This window comes from Rhinoderma darwinii, chromosome 7 (genome assembly GCF_050947455.1).
Source record: "Rhinoderma darwinii isolate aRhiDar2 chromosome 7, aRhiDar2.hap1, whole genome shotgun sequence".
Lineage (NCBI taxonomy): Eukaryota > Metazoa > Chordata > Amphibia > Anura > Rhinodermatidae > Rhinoderma > Rhinoderma darwinii.
The window spans coordinates 102709473-102730999 of NC_134693.1; the positions used below are offsets into that span (position 1 = coordinate 102709473).

Here is a 21527-nt window from a genome sequence, read left to right on the forward strand (position 1 = left end):
AAGGTATCACTCTGGGGAGACTGTAGTGTGTTTGAGGCTCAGTGGAATATCAGCCATATTAGTCAGGGAAGAGGATGACTAATGTTTCTGAACAGAATCTGACAGGAAGTCCAGAAAGAATATCCGCCCCCTCACGTCACATCTTCTCAGTTCTTGGACGTTGCATTTACTTAGATTCAGATTTGTGACTTGTATTTTAGGATTACATCATCATGATGACAGGACTGCGGCAGTGTAAGGGTTACGAATGTGGCAGACGAGCCTCCCTGTGTGTAAACACAGCCCTGTGTGTGCGTGCGCTTCTCTTCTACGGAATCCTCCTCCTCCCCCCTCCGTGATTCTGCCTATGGCCGGGCAGTGTGTGAGGACAGGCCCCTGGGAGGGTCTATAGAGCTACATTCCTCGGGTGCCCTGTCTGGGCTGTAATAAGGAGGGGGCACTCTCGCATGGCAGGCTGGGCTCAGCTGTACTGACACTCACAGGAGGCTGAGAATAGCAGCATGCAGCTGGCAGGAGCTGTGCCCGGCTCCCTCATAGCTCCGCTCTGCTGACACTGGAGGGAACAGCTCTCAGCACTGGTGCAATGAGGGGCAGCAGCAGCACCAACGGCGGCAGCAACAACGGGAGGGGGAGGAGAGGTAGGAGACGGACTACACAGGGTTAATGTGTGTGTACTAGAATGTGTACGTGCTGCTGTGCATGTAAACACACTTGTATGTGTGTCCGCCATACATATAACACACACGGAAGGATATCAAGTCTGTGCCCCAGTGTGTGACTGCCTTGTGTATCTTGTCTATGTCTATATTGATTCCTTTCTTTACTGCATCCCTCTTTGCTTTACTATTGTGCACTCCTTTTAATATGTGTGTATGTGTAATATATATATAACAAGGTGGGGGGGGGGGGGCACCTTTTATATATATAGCTGCTCTGTAGCCCATGTCATATGGCACATTGTTATTGTCAGTTTCGGTGTATTCCTGAGAATGTCACGTGACATAAAATACATTGCGCTATCTCTGTAGTACGGGTAACAACAGGTCTGGTCACGTGCACTGTTTTTCATATTCCACCATAAAGTAATGGCGTATCTCTTTGATAAATACTTTGGGACTCGTATAAGTGTTTATAAACGGCACACATAGTAACCTATGCCAAATGCACTAAAGCAGTGTGAGACCATTTTTATGTCACTGACCAAGATGGTTTGGCCATTACAGGACAATTGTAACATTGATGGGTCCACAGGACGTATGACCGGATAGGTCTTGTGCGAGACATTTACTTGGATAACTGAGACATTTTTATGCCCATGTCACTCTGCTAAAACAATTCCCCAGACAAAATATATTTTTTCTTTTTTTTACAGGACTCCCTTTTTATGATTCATAAACAAATGTCAGATCGTTCAAAAAGTGTCCTAGAAAATAGGGTGAATGTGTTGTCATTTTTTGCGTGGGGCACATTGGTACCAGTTCGCCAGTCTAACGTGGTGTTTTGTACCACACAATATGGTAAACACCAGCAGGCGCTGCCCATCCCTATAAATACTGCCTTTTGTTTACGGCTACACACCGTCTGATTGGTAATCCCAATAGACTCTATAAAGTTTGTCGAAAAAAAAACCAGTAATTACGCTCTATACCCTGTCCACAGCGGGTTCAGTGTATCAGTGTTAACCACTAAAAGACTGCATAAAGTTTGTAGAAAAAAAAATGTAGTAATGAGATATAATATATCCAGTGTGTTAATCTCAAAAGACTGGATACGTTTTTCATTATTGGCGGGGGTCTGTGTACTCGGACCCCTCTATATACAGTATTGTGACAAGATTTCCAGTCATGAGAATCTACAACTGTATCCTTTAGATATTAAACATGCGTGCGCCGCAGCCCCTTCCGTTAGGGAATCCTGTATAAATACAAGCTTACAGTCCTTCTAACGATCACCTCGAATTTCATCCTTTTATGTTGGACTCCCCCTTTAAGGCATCCTACATACAGCAGGGCCATGTGCACGGAGCCTGTACAGCCTGCAGGTTTACATTATGGCGTGTTTTCTGTGTGCTGCTGTATTATACATCTACATGGCGCCATATTGTAGAGAGCTTCTCTCAAAGTAAATGCTTGGGTAGGAGAAGACCTTTGGCGTTCGATAGATCATTACAATGATTTTTTTAACTTCTGATATTGGAGGTATACAAACATTCAGTAGGGTCCTATAGACCTCTATGGGTGCCGTATTACGGTTCCATTTATCTCGGATGTTGTACCGCACCATAACCTACTCGCGCCCACGTGGCCTAAGCGGAGTTTACACTCACCACAATTCTATTCAATTACATTTTAGCAAATCTAGACACAGAAATATTATGCTATAGTGGGAACAGTCTGATTTTAGTTTATTTTTCCCTGTAAAAAAACAATTTTCAATAAAGCAAAATATGGCACTGCTTTTCTTTTTTTTTTATCCTCTGAAACATTTTCTACTTGTAGCAATACTCGAGATTGTCCTAAAAAAACGTTTTAAGGCTGGGTTCACACGAGCACATTAACATCCGTAATGGACGGATGTATTTCGGCCGGAAGTCCCGGACCGAACTCAGTGCAGGGAGCCGGGCTCCTAGCATCATAGTTATGTACGATGCTAGGAGTCCCTGCCTCTCCGTGGAACTACTGTCCCGTACTGAAAACATGATTACAGTACGGGACAGCTGTCCTGCAGTGAGGCAGGTACTCCTAGCATCGTACAGAACTATGATGCTAGGAGCCCGGCTCACTGCACTGAGTTCGGTCCGGGACTTCCGGCCGAAATACGTCCGTCCATTACGGACGTTAATGTGCTCGTGTGAACCCAGCCTAAGGCTCTGTCGCTAATTTTGTTAGACCTGACTAGAGAAATAGCGCCGCATACAGCACTTCCTGTCCGTACAATGGACCCCATGACAAAACGTGTCCGGTCTCATTGTAAGTCAATTGCGTTTGGTGGGTGCTGGCGGCACTGCGTCGTGGTTTCTGTTATAAATGGAAACTACGAGCAACTTCCATTGAAAGGAGTGACTATTTTTGCCCATCGTTATTCGCCAGACTATTGCTTTGATAACCGCGATGTGTAATACAAAGTTACAGTTTATATTCTACATTATAATAAAGCTCTGCAGTTAATATTATGCTAGCAGCAATGTAGCTAAAGAAGTAGCAGAGGTTACGGTTGCACCTGTCCTTGGTATGAGGGGACCCGAAGGCCCCTCTGCCGCAGAGCCCATGTATATGCATCTCTTAGGGCCTGTTTAGATTCCTAGGAATTGTGCCACATGCTTACATAGAATACAGTTATTGTCTATTATAATGATGTAAATTGCAAGGGCAAATATATCTATATTATATCTGATTAATATACAGATAATGTTTCTATGATCTTTACAATTGGAAACCTTTGTTGCAGTTGAACTGGAGTGGAGGCCTGAATGCTGTACGATCACCACAGAAACCATTGTGAGTGGTGTATGGGTGTTTTTTAATTTTTTTATTTTCTTCTACATCTGTCATTGGCTAGACCATTGTCATTCTAATGTCCTCACCTCTATAATCTCTTTAGAGCAATGTGTGTGATATAAATAGCTGTCCTGGGATACCAAGCAACATGGCGTTCCTAATATACACAGTAGTAAGGTCTCTGTGATAATGTGTCTGTCTGGGATGAAGCCATACGTATGAAAAGCGGGAATAAAACGGACTGATTTGCCCTGAAAAATTACATTGTGTCAGTTATTACTACTCTAAATACTACCTTCAAGTACTGGTGTGTGTGTGTGTGTGTGTGTGTGTGTGTGTGTGTGTGTGTGTGTGTGTGTGTGTGTGTGTGTGTGTGTGTGTGTGTGCGCGCCCTAGCTCATGCACACGTTCCAAGTGCACAGACCCTGTATGGTGGCACACAATGTCCCTATAGGTCAGTATTATGGACCTGTTTCTACGTGTGGTGCTTCTGTTAGGCACAGAGAATACTGCCATAAGGGTATGTTCACGTGGGGCGGTTTAGCTTCAGATTTTTTGCAACTGATTTAATTAAGGAAAATCTGCAGCGTATTACAGTAGCAGCGAAGTGATTGAGATTTAAACAAATGTCATCCACACTCAGTGTGAAAACGTTCACAAATTGACAGGCAGTGTGGTTTTGTAATCCGCAGCATGACTATTTCTGCTGTGGAGTCATTGCCCTTTTGTTGCGGTTATTGGTAAAAGCCGCAAATGTTGCGATTTTTGCGGTGGAAAAGCTGCAATTCCGCCACAAAAATCACAAATCTGAAAGAAAACCACCTTCTGGGATAACGTTTCACAGGCTGTAGCGTTCACATGGGCTGAAGCATCATCACAGTAGGCCGAGCTGCACGGAGAACAGAAGGACGCGTAAGTATTGGCCACGTGGAGGTGCAGTATGGGCCCACAGTGGGTATGTAGTCCACTGACAGTCAATGACCGCTGTTTCCTCTGATAAAAGGAACGATTGCAGCAATCTTAGTAGAGTATTGCTTTACATGCGAAGATGAACCTATTCATTTCTGGAGGTTATCTAGTTTGCTCGGTCATCTTATCCACTAAAGACAGTAGAGTTCTCTACTTAAAATGGGTAAAATAGCAGATGAGAACATACAAACATATGTAGATTCACTGATCTATACGGTTTCCTATTTTGGCATGTGTGCTCGAGAAGAGAGAGAAGTTAAACTCCAGGTTCCTCTTTGAAGATATCTGTTAGCAAGAAGTTGATGTTCTGGACTCATTGATTTTTCTAAAATGCTTACAATTAAAATGCGTATTTATGTGCAATACATGGAGTTTTTGTAGTCAACTAATTTTGGTCACAATAGTCCACCACAAGCAATGAAGCAACAGCATGAGTATATTGGAAGAAATTGTCACACAAAAAGCACACCCAACTATAAGTAAAGGTATTATTTGTAAGCCGTAATGATAATGTGATAATAAGCGATCATCCTGCGGGGTACGGCAGATGATCACTTGTAATCACCAGGTTCATTTAGAGTCCGAGTGGGGAGGATTCTCCGATAGAAGCCGCAGTATGACATACATTTGCCCTATTAGGAGTCTGGCAATGGCTTATTCCCTTCTAACCTATTAAAACGCATGCGTCGCCGAGCCAATCCATGCGTGAATGAAAATGGGGGAGTCGGGAGGAACGGCTGTTCTGCTGACAGCTATCTAAAGTGTATGGGCAGCTTAAAGGGGTAGTCTTATGAATAAGATTGGATTTAGTTTAAGGGCTTGTCCACACGTAACTGAATTGCTGCAGAAAATTTCTGCAGCAATTCCACAGAAACTAGCAGAAATTCTGCTGCGGAAAAACCGCACCATTTCCTGCATTTTTTACTGCAGAAAATGGTGTGTATTTTGCTGCGTTTTTTTCAATGCTGGGAGATGGTGAGATCTCCTCTGAAAAACACAGCAATTCAGTCCACTTTCCGCAGCAGGAATTAACATGCGACGGTACGAAAAATACGCACCGCAGGTGAATGCTTGGAAATTTTACGCAGTGTGTGAATGAGATTTGTTAAATCTCACCCACTTTCCTGCTGCGTATTTTCCGTCCGCAATTCCGGACGGAAAATATGCAGCAATTCCATTACGTGCGGACAAGCCCTAATTAAAAATTATGAAAATCTGCAAATACAAGCAATTTACTAAAATTGCTCAGTCTCTAGTTATCCACCCACCTAGATTAGGCTGAATTCACACCTGCAATGGTGTGTTCCGTTATTCTGCTCCGTCAGAGGAGCAGAACAAGAGAATAATGGAACCAACAGTTCCATTGCACAACAGATACCGCCGGCTGCCGATGGAGCCCATTGACTTTAATGGGTTCTGTCCGCTCTCTGTCGGTGTCCATGATTTTACCGGACACAATAGCGCAGCATACTGCACTATTGTCTCCAGTGAACCCTGCCGGATCTGCGACGGAAGCCCCTACCAGAACCTCCGACGCAGATGTGAACATAGCCTTACATGACAGCCACTTTGTTTGATTCCTGTTGCTATTAAACTTGACCACCGATGTTCCCTTGCTTTGGTATATGATGATGTCCTTATCTGTTGTGTCTTCAAACAGCCATTGCAACTCCCACAGAGGTTGTCACCCAGATATTAGGGTACAGCCGCGTGCACGAAGCATGTACGGTGACACCTGGGTGTTTCTATGGAAGAATCTCTCCATAATACGGCATGGGTTTTTCTTTTTGTCAGAGTCCATATAGTTCTGTGGGAACTATAGTGATGGTTACATTGTTGGTCTTCCCACGTTTGTACAAACTTTTGATAAAACCGAGGAAAGTTACATCCTTTTGTAACTACTTGAAAGAAGAGGACATTGCAAGGATTTTATTTATTTTAGGGTTAATTCCACACCTTACAAGGATTTACTATTAGTCTTTACAGCTTTATAAGCTTGTCTTTCCCATTAAGGGTATGTGCACAGTTTTTGTTTTGTTTTGCCAAGCATAAATCTGCCTCAAAATGCCTTAGGGCTTGTCCACATCTAACGGAATTGCTGCAGAAAATTTCTGCAGCAATTCCGCAAAAACTAGCAGGATTTCCGCTGCGGAAAAACGCACCATTTCCTGTGTCTTTTTACTGCAGAAAATGGTGCCGATTTTGCAGCGTTTTCCTCAATGTTGGGAGATGGTGATATCCGAGTTGAAAAAGGGATGAATTTGGCAGTAAAGCGAGCAGCAATTTTATGGGAATTTTATGTTAAAAGAAGCAATATATGCTGCTCTGTACAGGAAGATGTGCATGGAACATTGGAGATTATTCACTGATCTCATCCCTGGATCGCTATCTACTAGCTGAAATTGTATCTTGACTTTATTGTATTAGTTTATGCGAGTATATGGAGTACACAGGATTCTTGTTTTTGCGGGATAGTGGGATGTTTGTTGACACAATAAAGAAGCGCAGGATTATCCTGTATAATTCTCTGCCTGGGCTGAATTTTCCAATCCAGAAGGGTTTTGTCATATGACTTTATTGTCGCGGGGCATGCGCGGTCTGTTCCCACCAGTGGCTGATAAATCCAAATCATTATTTTATTGCAGTTTGAAATGGGAAAGTGACCACAGTCCACAGGTCTGCCTCTCTGGTTACTTTGCATGTGGTCATCATTAAGAGAATTGTACAACAAACATCAGGGAAAGTGGAAAAAGTGCTAAGAATTGCTTAGTGCGTAGGACCTCTAAAAACAAGGGGTTTGATATAGTTGCACTTCTTCTTTTCCAGCCCTCCCTTTTCTGGAATCAGAACCTCACAAATACTATATGAGCAGTATAGTGGAAAGAGATCATCTTCACATTGCCACATGTCCCAAGCTGAAGCGCCATCGTAGCTGCACAGAGTTAATATTCCTGTTGATGCAAACAGAGAGGCGGAGTAGGAAGAGAAAAATGTGTTGCAAGGAAGAAGCTACAGATTTGGGGATGAGTCATTTACAGAACAGAGTTGTAGTTGACCTACGTGCAGTCTCTATGGCAACCGTTTCTGAGCCTATCCTCACTTTAAGTCCTTAAAGGAAAAGGTACATACCTTTTTGGTTTCTTTAACCTACCTAACCTGAATGTTAGCAATGTGCTGGGAACAATGAAGCTGGCCACAGAATGAACAAGAGAAGCAAAACCGATTCTCGGCAGAAAGGTCACGTTCACATGGCTTATATGTAAAACACAAAAATACGAGGCTGATTTCAAACCAGGTATTTTTGAAGCTCTTTTGCCATCGTGCATTGCAAATGTTAAAAATCTGCTTGAAAAACACCTCAAGAAGTGACATGTCGCTTCTTTTTTACAAGGTGTATTTTTACACTACACTTTTTTTTAAACAGCGGTGTTAAATTCTCGTATGAACCACACAGATTTTTATAATTCAAATCAATGGGAAGCTGTCTGCAGCCGTTTTCGAGCTGTATTTCGCGTCGTAATGCGACCTATTTACACTCTGAAGTATGCCGAAAAATAAGCAGTGTGAACATGCCCATAGATTCTTAGACATTGTATTTAACCACTGGGTCCAGCCACTTCATCTACATCTATTGCTAATACAAGACGCAGCACAAATAGTTATTTCTTGTACATGTTCCCACGCAGGCCATGACAATCACTGCTCAGAAACGTAAGTCAAGGAACAAGCTATAGGTGTCACCTGCAAAAAGATCTCAGGATGAGTAAGAAGGGAAGCTAAATTTGTGGACTGGGTGCCTCAACTCCAGGCAAAAGCTGGATTTTCAACTTTTGCCTTGAATGTTGCTCTAAAATATTAGGGAGTAGCATTACGAGCAATTCCCTATACATTTTTATTGTTGGAGTCCTCTAAACATAGACTGCAGTTGCCGCAGGTAGCTCAGATGTCTTTCGCACATACAAACTTTTTCCTAGCTGGATTGAATTAATTGGATATGTATATACCCTATAGCTTCCGTGTTCTGATCACTCTTTCTTGCCGAAGAAGGATTTTGGCTCATGACCATATATTGGGGGATCACTCCCAGAGCAGTACTCCAAAGTACATTCAAAGCTGGAGGTGTACTTTAATTTTGAATAAGTAAACAATCTGAAACCTTTTGTTCATAGTATTTGCAGATCCAATTTGGCACTAAAAAACGGATCAAAAGAGAGGAGGATAATATAATACAGACAGATATGGGGCAGCTGTAGGCTTGGTCGGAGAAGTAGCAAATTAAGTTTAATGTACATAAGGATAACTTTAATATTCGCAACCAATGATCGGCACAGGCAACCGAAACCACGGGAGTACCACAAAAGAAGCATAGATTCACATGACCAGAACATCGTTTTGTCTCAATACAAATCACTAGTCAAACCAGACATGGAATATTGTGTACAGTTTTTGACACCTGTGTATAAGAAAATGGCTGAACTGGAACAGGTGCAGTGGGGGGGGGGGGGCTACCTGAGGAATTAATGGAATGAGTGGATTGCAGTACCAAGAAAGGTTATTTCACTTGGAAAAAGATTGCTCAGGGGGAATTAATGACTATGTATAAGAATATCAATGGACAGAACCGAGATCTGGCTAAAGATCCTTTTTATACCCGTTCACACATCTGGGCCAAAATCCATGTAAAGTCTGTTTTGATTGCAGTATTTAAACGCACTAGGATTATAGATTGAAATAAATTTTGAGTGAGATTCATGATATCATTTACTTTGCCTTAAAAAATTGCAGTGCCACACAGCCCGTTAGCGTACACTTTTTTTTTTTTATCGCAAATAACCAATGTTTTGCGTGGGTTTTTTGGCTGTTTGGCTTGTACAGGTGAAACAAGTGCTTTCAACTTGTTCGAGAATACAGCCTTTTGAGAACTTTACTTGTCTACTAAGTTCTCCATCCACTCTACCACAAACAAACTTAGGCGTGTACAATTTTTGCGCGCAAAATAAAGAGCCACGGTTTATGCATATTGCGTGTAGTTTCCATAAATCAGTTTTTCTCATCAGTGTTTCTCCTCTGCAAGCAATTCCTGGTTTTACTTTTTTTTTCTTTCTCCCTGCATCTCCTTAGCAACTGATGCGTGAAACCTGGACAGCACACCTATGTTGTCCGTGTGTTGTCCGTTGTTTTCACGCACCCATTGACTTCAATGGGCGACCTAGGTCCACAAAAATGGACCAGAATAGGACATGTGGTGAGTTTTACGCAACAGACAATTTCTCAGTGAAAAATTAGACATGTGAATAGCCCCTTTTAGTTTGCATTGGTCCGTGTGCTGTCAGTTATTTCATCGGACAGGACACTGATGTTAAACACGCTCGTGTGAATTGGGCCTTACAGAGGTTGCCTGGGCATGGGGCAGTTTTTCATACTGCTGACCTATCCACTGGATAGGTCATCATAATATGATCGGTGATTAACTAGAGTTAGGGGAATTGCCCATTAATATGACAGATTTTAAAACTAGATTTTTTTTCGGCACTTAACATATAAGTGGGATAATACTTGGTGGGAGTCCAAGGGAATCTCAAGCCTAGCTGATCTTATATAATAAAGACCAATTTGGGTCTCCAGAATGGTTATTACGGCTTTATGGTATACATGACAAAGATTTCTTGAAAATTGCTTAAATTAAAAGTATTATTAATAAATATAAAATTGTTGAAGCTATTAGAGCAGACATGGGCAAACTACGGCCCGCGGGCCACATACGGCCCGTTAGGCTTTTTAATCCGGCCCGCCGAACTTGTCCAAGATATATCCGTCCTCAGCAGCTGCTAGTTCGCGCAGGAGGACGGATATATCCGTCCTGTGATCGCGCGGGTACTGACAGTTTACCCACGCGATCAGCGGCAGGAGCACGGCTGTTATACACAGCCTGGCTCCTGCTGCAACTGCCGGAATCGAAGCACGCGCCGATTCCGGCAGTTTAACCCATTAAATGCCGCTGTCAACAGTGACAGCGGCATTTAATGTGTTTGACAGAGGGGGGAACTCCCTCTGTCTCCCGATCGGCGCCCCCGCAAACAAATCGCGGGTCGCCGTCGGGTTTCCATGACAGCCGGGGGTCTAACAAAGACCCCCAGGTCTGTCTTCAGCATCTGCCTGTTAGGCGATGCCAGAGGCATGACCTAACAGGTTGCCTGTCAGTTTTACACTGACAGGCAATAATGCTTTGGTATACGAAGTATACCAAAGCATTATATATGCGATCGGCACATCGCATAGTGAAGTCCCCTGGTGGGACTAAAAAAAAAAAAGTAAAACCGTTAAATAAAGTTTGTGAAAAAAAAAATAAAAAAAATTACAGTCAAAGTCAAATAAAACTACTTTTTTGCCCCAAAAAGTGGTTTTATTTAATAAAACGGTCAAAACAAATCACACATACACATATATGGTATCCCCGCGATCGTAACAACTTGACCAATAAAATGAACACATTAATTAAACCGCCGGATGAACGGCGTCCAAAGAAAACGCAAAAAACAACGGCAAAATTCTCTCTTTTCTCCCATTCCCCCCATAAAAAATAAAATAAAAGTTCATCTATAAGTCCTATGTACCCCAAAATAGTACTAATAAAAACTACACATTGTCCCGCAAAAATCAAGCCCACGTACGGCCACATCGACGGAAAAATAAAAAAATTACGCCTCTTGGAACGCGGCGATGCAAAAACAAGTAATTTTTTTCTAAAAGGGTTTTTATTGTGCAAACGTAGAAAAAACATATAAAACCTTTACACATTTGGTATCCCTGTAATCGTGCCGACCCATAGAATAAAGTTAACATGTTATTTACGCTGCATAGTAAACGGCGTAAATTTATAACGTGAAAATTAATGCTGGAATAGCTGCTTATTTTCAATTCTCTCCTAAAATAAAGTTAATAAAAGTTAATCAATATGTTATAAGCATCTAAAAATGGTACAATTACAAAATACAACTCGTCCCGGAAAAAACAAGCCCTTATACGGCTATGTCGACGGAATAAAAAAAGAGTTACGACTCTTGGAATGCAACCGTGGAAAAACAAAAAATAATCCTTGGTCATTAACGTGCAAAATGGCCCGGTCATTAAGGGGTTAATGTGGCGCGTATTTCTCTTTATTTCACTTTAATTTTCACTTCGTTTCACGTCACCATTAAGCCCTTCGGTTTTCAAAGAGTACAATATCAGCCGTCACTTTGCCACGAAGCATGCAAACTATGCTAGCAAGCAGTCAACACAAGAACGGGCGGCTACTGCTCAGAGGTTGGCAGCTAATTTACAGAGTCAACAGAACTTTTTTCTTGATAAATCACAGTGCGTATGTTATTTTAATCTATTTACATTTCCTCCTCCCAGTATCTGCGAAATAGTATGTAAATGCCATATCTTGCATATTCCTTGAGACAAATTTATTAACTGATAAGGGCTATTTTTCACATTTGAAAGACAGTTAATAAATTGGGTTGTAGTGTTCTTACTGTGCTATGAGGTTTGCACACACTACATTTAATGCTTTAGTATATCCGGCCCAAACACTCCCTCCAAATGCTCCTGGCCCGGCCCCTCTGTCAAATTTTAGAACCCATTGTGGCCCGCGAGTCAAAAAGTTTGCCCACCCCTGTATTAGAGTATTGAGTCAGAGGGATATAAAGGGATCTATACAGGGCATAGAGTCCACAGCACCCTCAAGCAATCTATCCTCTATTTATAACAAATTAGTTTCTGGAAATATACTGGTAAATTTAAATACATGTTACAATGGGAAAAGGATTTGCAAAAAGGGTTTTTCCTGGATGAATGGCTGATTGCTATACAATACACTTGTCAAAATACTAAATGCATACGTCATCTTGTAACGGTTAAAAAATTCACCTCTGCATATATCTACATCCAAAGAAATTGGCTCAGTTTAATCCAAACAACAATGGGCTATGCTGGAGAGATAGTGGGTGATATGATGCATACCTGGTGGCAGTGATATGGAAAGAAAAAAGACACAGAGTGCTCCTCTGGGGTATTGCTGTAGTTGCTGGGTGGTCAACAGTAATGTGCTTAAAGGGAATATGTCGCTAGAAATATATATATTTTTTTTAGTTACAGTTAGTATATAAAGGATTACACATTGTTCTAATTTTTTTAATTTTTTCACAAGTCAGGAAATATTATAAATTAGATTCTAATTTATAACATTTCCATGTGCTGGTCACTAGAGGGAGCAATTCCCAAAATTGCAGCATTGGCATGTGGTAAAGCAACCTCATTGCTTTATGCTGCAAAATTGAAGACACACTCGCTCTAGTGTCCTCACACAATCCCCCCTCCTTTATCCTGGCTAGTGCCAGGAGAAAGGAGGGGATTGAATGTTCAAACCTCCTACACGGTGTGCCGCCATTTTTGGAGTGAATGCACAGTGTAGGAGGATTAGATACAGTGGTAATCACACAGTATAACACGAACATATACACAAACATAACTTACCTGCCGCCTCCGCTCCTAGTCCTTGCATCTGAACATATGGCCGGAAGCCGCGACCGGAAGTAGTCGTCTTACTGTCCGGCCGCGGCTTCCGGTCCACATGAAAATGGCGCCGGATGTCGCTCTGCCGAAGACCTTCCTTTTGGTCTGTGTGGGAGCGGCGCATGCGCCGTTCCCACACAGACGGCGTACGCTATAGTGAATGGAACGGCTCCCGTTCGCATTCTCTATGGGGATGTATGTGCCGTATTCCATCTCTGTATGTGTTGTTAATCGACACATACAGAGATGAAAAAAAAATGGCAGCTCCCATAGAGAAGTAAAAGAAAGAAAAAAGTACAACACAAAAACACAAATAAATAAAATTTCTTTTAATGACATACTAAAAGCAAGAACATATATAAAAAATAAAAAAAATTTGTGACACCTTCCCTTTAAAATGAGACTTACCACTCACCTTTTTGAGTTTTTGCGAGATGGTTGACACAACTCGATCCTCAGGGCTCTTTCTCAGGCTTGAAGAAGGACCTTCTTCAAGCCTGAGAGAGACCCTGGTCCAGGATCGAAGCGCGTACCTTTTATTCCGATTTTCTGACATAGCATGTATGTCTTTTAAAACGTGAAAATTTTTACTCCTATTTGACATCTTGTCCTGACTGGGAATTCAATTGAAATTCAATCCACAAGTGCAGGAGCACCTTCCATCAGGGGTGATCATTTTTTTATTTTTTTTTATTTTTCACAATTTGGACTTATTCTCTAAAGAAAATAGAATTTTATCAAAGTAAATATATATTTTCAATATGAAAAAGTTCTAGGTTTAAATTGGGAGGCAGGAAAGTATTTATTCCAGGAAAGATGGACGCCTTGGCAATATTGTCCAAACTTATAGGCTTCTACTCTTAGGCTATGTTCACACTGAGTATTTTGCCGAGTTTTTTGAAGGCAGAAACCGCGTTGCAAAAACGGCCTAAAATGCCTCCCATTGATTTCAATGGGAGACGTCAGTGTCTTTTTCCCGCGAGCAGTAAAACTGCCTCGCGGGAAAAAGCGACATGCCCTATCTTCGGGCGTTTACGCCTCTGACCTCCCATTAACTTCAATGGGAGGCAGAGAAAGCGTATTTCGCTGTGTTTTATGCCCGCGGCGCTCAATGGCCGCGGGCGAAAAACGGCGCGAAAAACAGCGTGCAGGGAGAGGAAAATCTGCCTCAAACTTCCAAACTGAATTTTGAGGCAGATATTCCCCTGCAAAATACTCCGTGTGAACATAGCCTTAGGTAGCTGGTTCTTTTTGTTTTTTGTTTGTTCTGCTCCTATTTATTTATTTATTTATTTTCTTTCTTTCTTACACTTTATGGATGTATAGAGTTTTGTTTATCAACTTAACTGTATTCCATAAAAACTTCTAATAAAGATGTTTGAATCACATATTTGTGAGGCATACACCAAATTTGTGTCCCTGTGGCTGATTAGTGATGTCACCATCGCTGATTTTATAATTCAGACCTTGCTCTTTTTAAAAAAATAAAATAAAATAAATTCTCTAGTACAAAACTGTACTGGTACTACTAAATAAAATAAAAAGGTTTTGCTGGTTACACATTCTACATACTCCACGTGTTAAAGCACAACTTACATTCACACAACACACCTATCTGATAAAGAGCACAATGGCCCGTAAAGTATTTACGGCTGAGGAGGCATATGCCATTATTGCTTCGGACAGAGAGTCCGGAAGTGACACAGAAACCCTCTTCTACCTCTCCTCTTCCTCCTCAGGTGAGGATGAGGAACCGCCAAGACATCGCCCCCGGACATCTACTACACCACCCCCTGAGAGCAGTGACCCCCATGTGGACCCCAATCCCCGAGAACTACAAGCCCCAGGTCCCTGGGTTTATGAGTACCACAGGGATTCAATTTGATACAGCAGGGTTACAGGAAATAGACTTTTTGAACGTTTATTTCACTGACTAATGTATTGACTTAATGGTGACCCAAACTAACCTATATGCCCAACTGTTTATCGCCCAGAATGCCTCATGTAGTTACACCAAGCCCAAACAGTGGACCCCTGTAATTGAGGTTCTGGGGTATTGTGCTCAGTATGGGGCTTCTGAAATAGCCATCTATAAGAACATACTGGAGCACAGATATACCGTACCCCACCCCCCATGTACCGCATGGCGATGGCCAGGACTCGTTTTGAGATAATTCTCAGATTTTTGCATTACTGTGATAATGTACAGTGCCCACCCCAAGGTGGCCCTCAGCTTTGACCACCTATTTAAAATTATACCCCTATTAGGCCATTTCAGTGCCAAATTTGCCCAGGTATACACCCCCGAGAAGTGCATTGCTGTTGACTAGTCCCTAGGACATTTTAAAGCGAGGCTTCGATTCGACCAGTACCTGCAAAATAAGGTCGCAAGGTATGGCGTGAAGATGCACAAGCTGTGCGAAAGTACATCAGGGTACACCTACAAATTTAAAATATATATGAAGGGATGGACACCACTATTCATCCCCCAGAATGCCCCCCTTGATGGGAGCTGTGTGGGATTTGGTGCAGCCACTGCTGGACACGGTCTACCACCTCTACCTGGATAATTACTATACCAGCATTTTTGAAAAGCCTCGCATCCAGAAGTACAGTGGCATACGGCACAGTTCGCAAGAACCAGAGAAGCCTCCCTAGGTCGCTGCTCGGGCAAAAGCTCACAAGAGGTGAGAGTAGGGCACAATGCAGTGACAACCTATTGTGTGTCAAGTATAAGGGCAAGAGGGATGTCCTTGTATTGACAACAATACATGGCCATGACCGCACCTCTGTCCCTGTATGAGGTACCAGTACACAGACCCTCAAACCCAATTGCATTCTTGACTACAATAAATACATGGGAGGGGTTGATCTCTCAGATCAAGTGCTGCAGCCGTACAATGCCATGCGGAAATCAAGGGTGTGGTACAAGAAGCTGGCCGTGCACATCATGCAAATATCATTGCATAATGCTTGCGTGCTATGCAAATCATCAGGCCAGCGGGGAACTTTCCTGGAATTTCAAGAGGTGGTAATTAAGTCCCTTATATTTGTAAATCTGGAAGGGGAGGACTCCGGTACTTCTGGAAGCGAGGTCACATGCATTGTGCCAGGGCAACATTCCCCAGTGAAGCTCCCCATACTGGCAAGAAGGGAAAGAGCCAAAAACGGTGCACGGTATGCTGAAAAAACTGCATAAGAAAGATACTATCTATCAGTGTGACACCGAGAAGCCAGGACTCCATGAAGGTGTGCTATAAAATATACCGTACGTCGCTGAAATTCTGATGTTGTTGAACCGCCTTTTGCATTTACCCTGATGTACTTCTCACAGCCACAGTAATATTATGCCGCATACCACTTTCCCTTCTTAGCATTGACGTGGGCTCAAGCGGTACCCGGATAGACCAGCTGAACACAGCTGCACATATTTTAGTCCTGTATTCCTGTGGCCGATCAGTGACTTTCATCCAAACTTTATCCAGTTTTCCAACTTTATCCAAATTTTATGCAAACTTATACAAAGTTATATAAACTTTTCAGTATACATTTTATACAAATTTTTATATGAAAAGCCATTCCAGCAAAATGCTCCAAAAGCTAACTGGTGCTCCTTTCGTTCTGAGCCCTGCCGTGTGCCCAGGCAGCAGATAATGGCCACGTGGGGTATTGCCATACCCGGGACACCCTGCGTAACAATTCATGGTGGGAGTATCTCTGATAACACAAACTGGGCACAACATATTGGGCCATGAAATTGCATAATTGTGAAAAATTTGTAGTTTTTCATTCTTTGCATCAAATTCTGTTATGTAGTTTCCGAAACGGGATCACTTCTTGGGGGTTTTCACTGTACTGGTACCTCAGGGGCTCTGCAAACACAACATGGTGCTCTAAAAATATTCCAGCAAAATCTATGCTCAAAAGCCAAATGGTGCTCTTTCCCTTCTGAGCCCTGCCATGTGCCCAAACAGCATTTTAGGACCACATATGGGGTATTTCCTTACTCTGTGGGGGCTCTTAATTCTTTATTCCATGTGGAAATTGTTTGTTTTTTTTTTAGCTAAAACATCTTTTTGGAAACCTTTTTTAAATTTTTCCTTTTCATGTCCGAATTCTAATAAAATCTATGAAACACCTGTGGGATCAAAATCACTACCCCCCCTAGATGAATTCCTTAAGGTTTGTAGTTTCCAAAATGGGGTGTTTCCTTTTGTTTTGGCCCCACAAGACCTCTTTAAACCTGACATGGTGCCTAAAATATAATCTAATAAAAAGGAGTCCCAAAATCCCCTAGGTGCTCCTGTGATTCAGTCCATTAGCACACTAGGGACACATGTGGGATATTTCTAAAAACTGCAGAATCTGGGCAATAAATATTGAGTTGTGTTTCTCTGGTAACCTTCTGTGCTACAGAAAAAAGGATCAAAATTTAATTTTTGCAAAAAAAATAAAAAATGTGTACATTTTCACCCTTGCATTGCTTTAATTCATGTGAAACGCCTAAAGGGTTAAGAAACGTTTTAAATGCTGTTTTTAATACTTTGAGGGGTGCAGTTTTTAAATTGGGGTGATTTATGGAGGTTTGTTTTGTATGGGCCGCTCAAAGCCACTTCACAACTGAACTGGCCCCTGTAAAAATAGCCTTTTGAAATTTTCTTGAAAATGTGAGAAATTTCTGCTAAAGTTCAAAGCCGTGACGTCATAGAAAAATAAAATGATGTTCAAAAAACTATGCCAATCTAAAGAAGACATATGGGAAATGTTAATTAGCTATTTTGTGTGGTTTAACTGTCTTAGGGCTTATTTAGACGAACGTGTAATACGTCCGTGCAACGCGCATGCTTTTCATGCGCCTCGCACGGACCTATGTTAGTCTATGGGGCCGTGCAGACTGTCCGTGAGTTTTACGCAGCGTGTGTCCGCTGTGTAAAACTCACGACATGTCCGATATTTGTGCGTTGTTCGCGCATCGCGCACCCATTGAAGTCAATGAGTGCGTGAAAATCACGCGCAGCACACGGAAGCACTTCCGTGTGACGCGCGTGATTCGCGCAAAAGCAGTAAAAAGTGTGAATGAAAACAGAAAAGCACCACGTGCTTTTCTGTTTACAAACATAGTGTCATAATGATGGCGGCTGCGTGAAAATCACACAGCCACGCATCATACGCGTCTGACACACGGAGCTGTTAAGTACCTTTTGCGCGCGCAAAACGCACACGCTCGTGTAAATCCGGCCTTACATGCATATGTTTACATTTAGGAAAATGCTAATTTTTCCCTACATTTTGGTGTTCTTAAATTAAATACTGAATGTATCGACCAAATTTTACTAGTAACAAAGTCCAAGGTGTTACGAGAAAACAATCTCAGAATCGCTTGGATAGGTAAAAGCATTCCGAAGTTATTACCACGTGAAATGATACATGTCAGATTTGAAAAATGAGGCTGCGCCTTGAACGTTCCAACGAGTCCACATCCTTAGGGTATGTTCACACACACTAATTACGGACGTAATTCGGGCGTTTTTGCACCGAATTACGTCCGAAAAATGCGCCTCAATAGCGTTGACAAACATCTGCCCATTGAAAGCAATGGGCTGACGTTTGTCTGTTCACACGAGGCGTATATTTACGCGCCGCTGTCAAATGACGGCGCGTAAATAGACGCCCGCATCAAAGAAGTGACCTGTCACTTCTTGGGGCGTAATTGGAGCTGTTATTCATTGACTCCAATGAAAAGCAGCGCCAATTACGTCAGTAATGGACGCGGCGTTCAAGCGCCTGCACATGCCGTTACGGCTGAAATTATGGGGATGTTTTCTCCTGAAAACATCCCCGTAATTTCAGCCATTACGGACGCTGTCGTGTGAACATACCCTTAAGGGGTTAAAACAGTACGCAACTGGACACATAAGGGTATGTGCACACACACTAATTACGTCCGTAATTGACGGACGTATTTCGGCCGCAAGTCCCGGACCGAACACAGTGCAGGGAGCCGGGCTCCTAGCATCATACTTATGTACGATGCTAGGAGTCCCTGCCTCGCTGCAGGACAACTGTCACGTACTGTAATCATGTTTTCAGTACGGGACAGTTGTCCTGCAGCGAGGCAGGGACTCCTAGCGTCGTACATCACTATGATGCTAGGAGCCCGGCTCCCTGCACTGTGTTCGGTCCGGGACTTGCGGCCGAAATACGTCCGTCAATTACGGACGTAATTAGTGTGTGTGCACATACCCTAAATGATTTAGACAGATCCTGTTTTTTGTACAATAGAAGTTAATGGCAACCGGATAGGCCAAAGGTACAAAAAAATTATTTTTCTAATTTTGGAAAAAAAAACAGGATGCAAAAACATCGTGTGAACGACAACCTGCATGACAACAAAATTTGGTTTTGATCGAGAATCATATACACACAAATTTAATTTGTACAAAGCCATTTATATTGATCTGTGGAATGTTTCCAGGTCAAAGATACCATCCGAATTAGAGCAGGTCATGAAATGCAAGTGTTTGCACTTGTAGTGAGTTGGTTTTAATACGTACACCTTTTATTAAATTAATGTATTTAGTGTTTTTAAGCAACTTTCCAAATCCCTTTTATTAAAATTTTTTTTTACTTTTTTAAGATACAGCTTCTATGTATCCTGTATACATAGAAGCTGTATCGTTCTGTCTCAGCTGATTCTGTTCGTTCAGCTGAGCTGAGAGCGGGTCTTTTGTGTCTCGCATTGAAGTTCATAACTTCGCTACATAGAAGCTGTATCCTAAAAAGTGAAACATTTTTTTAATATAAAAGTGATTTGGAAAGTTGTTTAAAAACATGAAATACATTGATGTAATAAAAAAATATGTATTTGCTTGCAAAGCCTTTAATTATACGTAGAACTTGTCTAGCAGAGTGGGATATTCCAGTGTATAATAGTCTGGACTTCCGCCAACACCAAATCCTTGTGACCTTTCCTCTAATTCCATGTAATAACCGCTCTGGAAAGATGACAAGAGCTCTTCACTAGCAGGTTCTAGCACTTTTGGAAAAAGACCGCTCACATGCTGGTAATCACGTTGCTTGTCCTGGTGACCTTCAAGCTACTGTTACCCATAATGTAGACAGGACAGGATTTTACGTCACAGTGGATGCTTTGAAAGGGCTAATGATGTGCACCAGTCTTTGTTTGCCTCAGCTTTCTTATGTCATATTAATACTGAAATCGGTTCCTGTCCTGAATGGGGCTCACAATCTAATATCCCTATCACAGAAATGCACAAACTCATGCATACATTAGTGCCCAAGTTAATAAGAAACCAATTTAGATTAATACCGTAATATTTACATTTTCTTGCACGCTTGTGCTGTATTCTTGAAACTCCCAAATTATTAGAAGCTTGTAATTTAGGCCTCCTTTACATTAAGTTTTTGCCTTCTATCAGAGGAATATGTTGGGAGGACTCCCGACGTATACCTCAGACGGAAGGCATTCAGTGGGATATGTCGCCCAAACACTCCCTAAAGTGCTGTGCCCAGGGGAGCTCCTGATGTCACTGTCCATGTATAGACAGTAATGTCAGGAGCTACAATGCCAGAGTCCCCAACCAGAGCATCACAATCGCTCTGGTTGGGCACTCCGGTCCCTTGAAAATCCTTGATGTCACTGTCCATATATGGGCAGTGACGTCAAGAGCCTTGCAATGCTATAGTCTCCGGCCTGAGTGCCACCAACACTCACTAGGGATTCTAGCCCTGGAGAAGTCCCTGGATTCACTGTTCATGTATGGACAGTCATGTCAGGAGCTACAATACCAGAGTCCCCGGCCAGATCATCGGAAGAAATACGGCCGGGGACTCTGGCCCTGGACAAACCCCTGACATCACTGTCCATGGACAGTGTCAGGAGCTTCCTCCGGGCTAAAGTCTGGCATTGGGAAGCTTCTGACATCCACTGTCCTATCTGGACAGTGATGTTGGGAACTTCCCGATGTATGGTATTGTGCAAAAGTTTTAGGCAGTTGTGGACAAATGCTGCAAAGTAAGAATGCTTTCAAAAATAGAAGTGTTTTTTTTTCATCAATTAACAAAATACAAAGTGAATGAAAAGAAGAGAAATCTAAATCAAAACCATATTTGGGGCGATCACCCTTCGCCTTCAAAACGGCATCCATTCTTCTAAGTCCACTTGCACAAAGTCCTTGGATTTTGTAGGATTTTAGTCCGGTGTATGATTAACCACTTATACCAAACAGGTGATAATGATGATAATGTTTATATGTAGGTTGAAACCGCCATTAACTGTAGCAGAAACCGCTGTGTAGGAGGCTTAAAACTGGGTGAAGAACAGCCAAACTCTGCTACAAAGGTGAGGTTGTGGAAGACTGTTTGATGTCACAGTTTCACCATGGCAAGACTGAGCACAGCAACAAAACATATGGGGGGTATACTGAATCCACAATGTCTCTCCCAGGCAAATATTAAAAAACAGACTGGGGTTTCAAGATG

General features: G+C 42.2%; 1 protein-coding gene across 1 annotated transcript in view; it reads left to right on the forward strand.

The window, feature by feature from the left end:
• Positions 1-346: 346 nt before the first annotated feature.
• The window catches only part of PFKFB4 (6-phosphofructo-2-kinase/fructose-2,6-biphosphatase 4), an 85531-nt gene continuing 64350 nt past the window's right edge, over positions 347-21527 (forward strand). Inside the window, exon 1 of the mRNA XM_075833739.1 lies at positions 347-638. Coding sequence (XP_075689854.1) covers positions 584-638 — 55 coding nt within the window. The 5' untranslated portion in view covers positions 347-583. The remainder of the gene's footprint in view (positions 639-21527) is intronic.